Genomic DNA, 8,504 nt, shown 5'->3' on the forward strand with positions numbered 1-8,504 from the left:
TGCATTAACGTGATAAATTATTCACCATTTAATATTATTTAAATAATTTTATTTCATATATTCTTTTTATTTATTTAAGTAGTGTTATTTGAATCCTTTTACACCACACATAATCTATATAGTATAATTTAATTTATAAAATTCAAATTTTAAAATTCATCTTTCAAATAAAATTATATTATGTGTGTGAAAGTAATTATAAATTCTACACGTGTGCATTTTAAGATATTTGGTTGTTTCGTTGCGTTCTATTATTCGCAAGATCAAAGACATTTAGGTCTCATTTAGTTACATATATGTAAATGAGAAATTTGTAAATAGTAATAAAATAGTTTAAATTTAGATTTTTATAGAATTTTGAAAATGAAAGAGAAAATTTTGAATAAACAATTGTAAAGTTAAAACAGGGTAGAATATAATTTTTTAATATTATTTATATTTTGATATTTGAAAAAGTGAATTTTTTTTTTGAATGCTTAAGAAAGTTATAATAATTCAGTAATGATTAGATAAAAAATGAGAAATTAAAAAAATATTAGTATTTGAATATTGAGATAAGATGATATTATAATAGATGATTTGAAATATTTGTAAAACCAAACTAGGACTCGTCTTAACATTTCAAACCATCTTAAAGGCCCAGTTTAAGAGTAATGATTAGAAAAAATTAAATGCTTGGTTTAGTTTCACTGAACATCTCATTTTATCTGAACATCTCAATTTTATTCAAATACAAATATTTTTCAATTTCAAATTTTTAAAATTTTCATTTAATCATTATAACTTTCTCAAACTTTCAAACAAAATACAAAAAATATTTTAACTTTTTCAAATCTTAAAACAAAAAATTATATTATAATAATACTTTAATTTTATAATATTTTTATTTAATTTTTTTCTCTTTCATTTCTCAAAATCACATAAAATATTTTAACTCAATTTATTTCATTACTATTAATAAATTATCTTATTACTTGTGAGGGGGAAAAGGGCTCTGTGCCCAACAGTTGCAAACCATAGGGAGCAGGAAGGCCTTAGACCCATCAAACGGGAAGCAGGGTAGGGCTCGGTAGCCTAGGGCCTCCCTGTGATGCACCTCACAGTCTAAAGGACCCTGAGCCTTGGGTTTGGCTTGGTCCAAAAGCCCACCATGGGCAGCGATCACCCAAAGTCTGGGTGGGGAACCAAGCCCCGCCAAAAAGGTATACGACAGGCTACTGTCGCAGAGCACCGGTGTGCCCAGTTGTGGGTGCAATCCCACCCACAAGGAAATATCTTATTCTTCTTCTCTTTATTCACTTTCTAAGCTTTCTCCAGTACCAGAGCTTCGAGTAACTCTAGCATCGAAGGGTTCTTAGACTCAATCGAAGCACACTCTTCTTCCTTCTCGTAGGTGCTGAAAGCTTGGGCCATTGTGGGGGCAGGCTGCGAAACACATCAACGTAACTATTTACATATTTCTCATCTCTTCACATGATCTATATAACCAAATGATAAGTTTACTACATTCCTACCACTTATTTATTACTCTATAGTGTATTTAAAATTTTTATTATTTTCTTTTAAATATTTTGTTAACATTCTTAATCATTAAAAAAAATTATAAAATTATAAAATTTCATTAACAGTCGCTTTCTTAACATTAAGTAAAAAATAAAAAATAAATATTTAGAAGTAGTAAGTCTATTATTATCTTTTTTTTTTTTTAAATGAGACTTCTTTCAGCCCACTTCCAATTCATGCCCATAAATGTTAGGAATTAGGATTACAACTTTATCATATAAAATTTTAAAAATAGAGGCCAGCATGATAATCTCACTCGGCATTAATAGGTTAATTTTTAGGTGTAAGGTCAACTTTTTTTTGAGAAAAATAACTTATTTTTTAAAGAAAATGAATAAAAAGTTTAAATAGTGAATTGAACTGAGATGAAAGTTAAGAATTAAATAAAATATTTTTAAAATATTATTTTTATTTTGATATTTAAAAATTTTAAATTTTTTATTTTAAAATATAAAAAAATTGATAATTATATAATATAAATTGAAATGATTTCTGAAATACAAAGAAATCTAAATCCATCATTTGTTTTGTTCTTTAAAATTTTTTTAAAAAAAATATTAATTGTGGTTTTCTGTTTTTAGGAATAGACGTGGCATTTGGGTTGTTACCCAGATGACTACATAAGAGGGGGGGTGAATTGAGTTGTATTTTAAAAAAATAATAATTATAAATAAAATATACAATATAAAATATAAACAAAATACGAAACAGTAATAAATATAAAGAGTAAGGGTAAGAGAGAAGTAAACTCAGTATGTTAACGAGGTTCAGCCCCACTACCTACGTCTTCACCTCAAGCTACCTCTTGAGAATCTCCAAATTCACTATTCAACCTCCTTCAGGTGGAGATAGAAACTTATTACACCTTTAAATAACACCGCTACAAAGGATCCGTGTAGAACACCCTCTACACTTACAATCACCTTACACGTGGTGATTCAACTATTCCCCGTGTAAAACACTTTCTACACGCACAATGGTTATACACACCATTTTTCTGATACAAGAGTTGATAGTGGGTAGGTTATCAGAAAACACTCCTCAATGAGTGAAATAAGAACAATACAACACAAACTATATCTCTCAAAATGAACAAGGATTAAGACTCAATGTTTAGAGAATAGAGAATGAAAGCTTTAAATGAATGTTGTATACTCTTGGTGTTGTAAATGTGAAGCTCTCAAATGATCTATTTATTGGCATATGAGACTTCATATTCAAATTTAAAAAGATTCACATGTCAAAAACAACATCATTCACTTTTTCAAAAAATTCAAACCTAATATTTTACTTTTGGCATATGACAAAAGGAACACACTTTCATTTTCAAAAAATTCAAACCTAATCTTTTACTTTTTGTATATGATAAAAGGAGCACACTTTCCTTTCCAAAAAATTCAAACCTAATCTTTTACTTTTTGTATATGACAAAAGGAACACACTTTACTTTTCAAATTTTTCAAACAAAATCATCTAACTTTTGTATAAGTCTAAAAAAATATCAATCACTTTTGAAAATATTCAAATAAAACATGTACATGTGAAAGATGACAATCAATCATCTTTAATATTTTCAAAATTCAACCCTTTAATCAAGGTATGCACATGTGAAAGATGACAATCAATCATCTTTCAAAATTTTCAAAATATTCATGCACATGTGGAAAATGTATTTTAATGCTTTATGATAAAATATTAATTTTGAGTCTTAATCCTAATTTTGAATTTTTAAGAGATTTACAATATTACTCTATAATTTTAATGTGAACTTGTTCCCTTCTTGCTCATGCTTGTTTCTTTGATGTGCTTGACTCCATTGTATAGACAACTTGAGTTTGAGACTTCTTTAGTTTTTGAATTCATTTGTTATCATCAAAATCCATGTGTAGATATATAATTACACAAAATTTGAAATTTTGGATTCAACATGAGTCTCTGGCACATGGAATGTTCATGTCAGTACCGAAATTAACAGTATATAACTCAGTTTGTGTATTTTCTTTGGTTGCAAGAGTAGAGATCAATTTAGTTTAATTAGATTTTAAATTGAGTCTAATATTTAAATATTTAATTCATAAATTACTAAACTCATTTCAATTCAAAATCTCCTTACACGTTAGACTTATAACCATTTTCAACTTAACACATTTTTATACGTAGAACCCACAATTTTATTCAAAATTTCATAAATAGTATTAAACTCATTTTAGATTAGTCTCATATAACTCACTCCACATATTTAACTTATTACTATTCATAAATAACTCAACTCAGCTCAATATCCAAATGCAACCTCAATTTATCCCTATGCACCGTTAGGCCTTAGCTTATTATAAAAAATACTTAAATAAAATTACATCCGTAAATACAAAAACATAAAAATTAAAATTCTAAATTTCATCTATCATTTTTATGATTATATTTTTAAGTTTTTAATAAGTTATGTAGCATTACATACTACATAGTCATGACAAGCCAATAAGAATAAAGTGAGTGGTATAATTTTCCTCTTTTTCATATTAATATCAATGACCATAAAGTCCATCAATTGTAAGTGTAATATTTATTTGACACAATAGAATATAAATTACGTTATAATTTTGGAAGCAAAAGAGATTAATCGACACTTCTAGTAGCATTATTGTTTAGTAACGAACTGAATGATATATTTTTTGAGATTTATTAAAGGATTTGGTAATCATTTATAGTCAATAAATTATTCTATAGATGCTCGCCATCAAAATAACAAATTAATATCAATGATAATAAGAAAATAAATGAATTTTCCCTTTTTTAAAAATAGATATATAATACGGTAATGCCACTTGGCACTGTCGGATCAAACAATTAATCTAAACAATCAACTCAAATGGGCAAATATCAACGTCCTTCTCTAGTATGACTTCAATGGTTATGTTTTAATCTAGGGTCGGTCACTATGCCACCAATAGGCGATCGCTGGACTATACCGTTAGTTAGTTCATTCTGATTTTTTCTTGAATATTTTTTAAACAACTAAAAAAATGAAAAATGAGATTAATAGATTTGAATGATAAGATTAAAATAGTATAATTAGTTTCTAATTATACTAGTATATTAATTTTATATTATAAGATTAATAGACTTGAATAATAAGATTAGAATATCATGTCATATTAATTAAAAATTTAGCAGATAATATATAATAATATAAAAATTAAAAAAAAATATAGATTTAGTTTAGTTTAAATTAATTTTTAAAATATAAAAATCGCTGCTGCACCGATTTAAAACCAATCCAATTCAACCGATTTTTCCTTGCACCCCTACTTTTTTTTTATTTTAAATAAAGCTTAAAATTTTGTTCATCAAATGCATATAAGCCATTAGTTTGTTTTTTGGGTGGCACTGCAGCTAAAGAGGAATTCTCCGACATGTGTATTTTTCACCCTTTATTCATTTAATGTATTTTTTAATCATTTTAAATATTTAAAAGAATTTACATTCATTAAAAAATAATTCATTAATCACCGAATAAAAAGAAAAAAATACTGTCGGCCGTCGCCCGTCGGGATTCATGTCGCGGTGTCGGCACCCAGTGTCGAGGATCCTATCGTTTTTTTAGTTTTTATTGAACAAGCATATAATTGATTTTGAAGGGCCGTCCTGATTCCCAAGTCCTTGGGCCTTTGAAAGGCGCCTAGATAAGATTTTCGTGGTGAAAAAATAATAAGATTTTCGTGCACGTGTCCTACGCAGCCTCGCTCCAGATTCCCCACGTCCCTCTCGAAGGGCGTGGCCTCCACAAGTTCGTCACCAACCCATCTTTCAATTCCAAAATATAATTCACCTACCCTCACAGAGCCAGCGATTCATTGATTCAGACCAAAAAAGTTCCACAGATCCATTTCAATGGCGTCGATTCTAAGCTTGGTAGGTGCTGGGTTTACTTACAGCAAGTCACCCGCTGAGGGCGTCAAGCGAAGCAGAGGAGGAACCACCGTTGGCTCCCACTCCAAGTCTTTGTCTTTTGGTCATGTGGGTAGAGCCAGGTCGAGTCGTGTGTTGGTGGTGAGAGCGGAGGGTCAGGGTGTTAACCCGGAGATAAGGAAGAGCGAAGACAAAGTGGTGGATGCTGTCGTTGTCACTGAGCTCTCCAAGCCTGTCACTGCTTATTGCAGGTAATAACCCCCTCATTTCATACGGTTCTTCATTTCCTTGCCCATCAACTGATTGTTGCGTAAGATCTGTTTGCTAGGTTTACTGAAAGGGAAAATTGCTAAGGGGATAATAGTTTAGAAGTGTTCTGCTACATACTGATTTATTGGGCTATATATTTAATCATTTATGTGCTTTTTATTTGAAGTTAGATTTCAAATGTCAAGAACCCTATACTTTTGGCAACATGACGTTTGGTGAGGCACTGGGGTTGATAGGCGTGTTCCCATTTTCATATTATCAGGAATAACTTTTTCACGCACAAATTTCTTAGTCCACAAACACAAACACATGAACATAAACAAGTTCCATCCAAATCAATTACATATATCCAACTTATTGTTTCCGCTGCTCTTGTAATTGTTGTTGAAGATATATTTTCTTAGCTATGAAAATACTTGTATGTGTTTAGATATACTTTACTTATTATTGTTTTTAGCTAAGGATAATTTCTTAGCTAATTTTCTTAGTAGATATATTTGTCACAATAATTTTTTTTTAGCTAATTCTGAAGCAGAGTGACCAAACTATAATATAATGCTAGAAGTGGCTGATTTTTCTTTCAGAACAGGATAACCGATACAATGTCTAGAAATGTGAGGTAACCCCTAGGGGTTGGCTCAAGTGGTAAATGCCTTGCACTTGGGGGTATGCTCCCCCTAGGTCTAAGGTTCAAATCTTCTTGGGTGCAAACAATCTCTAGGGGCAGACTTAGGAATTTTCTCTTTGAATTACCCAAGATGCACTTGCAGGAAACTTATTGCTAAGGGCTTGTACACTCTCGGGATTAGTTGGGACGCTGTTTTTGGACACCCGGTGCCAATAAAAAAAAAAAAGTCTGGAAATGTGAGGAGAATTTGTCAGTTTATAGACAACTTTGAAAACTTCAAGGAACTCAAAAGTTTATAATGCGTAATAATTTTTAAAAAAACAAAACTACACATCCAATATGAGCTTGGAACCGTTCAAATGAGTAATCTTATAGTCTTATGTCGATGCCCTAGCTTTTTTGTTCCCCAAATCAGTGTAGCATTCATAATCAACCACTTCCTTGGGAATCAAACCACATTTTCCAGCACCACAATAACTCAGCTGTGGTCTACGAAGACACCAAATTAACTCCAAAAGTGAGAAGAATACGAAATCCATTGGAGATGAGCAATGGGGGGTTGATATTTTGAACTCAAGGTTCTAATTCTGAAACTTTTCATACACTACTCAAAAGCTTAGGTTTTTCCTCTCTTCTTCTTCTTTTGAATAATTCTTAGCTCATAAAAAAGTATTGCCATTATGTTTTCCTCTCTCAAGTAAGCTCTAGATCCATCACAATAATGTTTTCCTCTCTCAAGACTCACGGATTCCTCTCTCAGAAATCCATCAGCCGTTTGGATCAATTTCTTCACTCCTTTGACTGCCTAACCCAGTTACGGATGTGACCATTTGACTCTGTAACATCTTTAGTAGGAAGTTCAAGTCTTAAATATGGTACACCACAGATTGATTTCCATGGCATGTCTTTTCATGATTTCCTTGTATCTCTAAATTAGCAAGCCTAGGCACTTCTCTTGTATATGTCCTGTATACTTGGGCTTTTGCCTTCTTTTGATCAATAAAAATTTGTTTACCGATAAAAAAAATATATATGGTACACCACAGACCACAAATGGCTGAAATAGACAGCTACATAAAAGGTTCCATGAAGTGAATAACATGTAGCTGTATTCTTTTTAGAATTTGTCTGATATCATGCTCTTCCAGTTGCCAAAGCATCCAAACTCTGAGCTTTTGTTTTTGTTTTTTTTTTTCCCCTTGCAGGTGTTGGAGATCCGGTACTTTCCCTTTGTGTGATGGAAGCCATGTTAAGCACAACAAAGCTACTGGGGATAACGTTGGACCATTGCTCTTGAAGAAACAGTAACAGTAATTAGATTACTATTTTCTTGGTACTTCATCTCATTTGTTGCTCTGGAGCTGAAGATTCTAGATGTTCATTTGGCGAATAGCATTTTCTGTACAATGGATTTTATTGAGTTCTTCAGTTTCCTGCCTAAACAATGTTGTCATGTTTTAAAATTGTGTCCAGAAAGAAAATATCAATATGTGTGTGTCTTGACTAATTAGCCAAATAACATTGGATTACGTATGAACACGAGTATATAGAATTTGAATACCAAGATTACAGCCGCTCTCATCTTTGCCATTGGGCATTAAACATGCGAAATCTGTGCTATTAGTACAAAACCATGTCTAGCTATCGGTGTGCTTATCAATCAAAGAAGTTGAGAGACGAGAGACTGAACCAGAAAGTTTAATGAGGGGGCTTACGCATTACCAAGTTCTAAATTCTTTTTATCCCCACCATGTATGGAGGTGGGATCCATTGATCTCTTGTGCGTATGAAAAATGTAATTTATGGATTCCCCCGTTCATGAAGTTGTTAAAGTAAGCCGTTGTGTTATATTTGCAACATTGATTTTAAGGTACATTAAATTTAATAATTGTCCATGTAAATTCATTTGAATGGTTTGATGTACTTGATGAATGCTATTTCATATTTGCCTTCGTATTTTCAATTTTGTGATGTTCTTAAGAGTAGACAGATGTTATATCACAACGCATCGGAGTAAAAGTTTCTAGAGTGCATCTGGAGCGATCTTATAGGATTCTTGTTAATATTTGCATGTAGCCCCCTGCTGTATGTTTATAATACGATCAGGGATGAAATTACGCTTATCTGAGCTGAG

At 31.4% G+C, this 8,504-nt stretch overlaps 1 protein-coding gene across 1 annotated transcript; it reads left to right on the forward strand.

Annotated features, from left to right (window-relative positions):
• Positions 1–5,270: 5,270 nt before the first annotated feature.
• On the forward strand, positions 5,271–7,944 carry LOC122303168 (CDGSH iron-sulfur domain-containing protein NEET). The gene is made up of 2 exons (XM_043114802.1): positions 5,271–5,723; positions 7,576–7,944. Exons 1-2 carry the CDS (start codon positions 5,455–5,457, stop codon positions 7,676–7,678), a joined length of 372 nt encoding a protein of 123 aa, XP_042970736.1. The 5' UTR covers positions 5,271–5,454; the 3' UTR covers positions 7,679–7,944.
• The last annotated feature ends 560 nt before the right edge of the window (positions 7,945–8,504 follow it).

The sequence above is a fragment of the Carya illinoinensis genome, chromosome 3, assembly GCF_018687715.1.
Source record: "Carya illinoinensis cultivar Pawnee chromosome 3, C.illinoinensisPawnee_v1, whole genome shotgun sequence".
Taxonomy (NCBI): domain Eukaryota; kingdom Viridiplantae; phylum Streptophyta; class Magnoliopsida; order Fagales; family Juglandaceae; genus Carya; species Carya illinoinensis.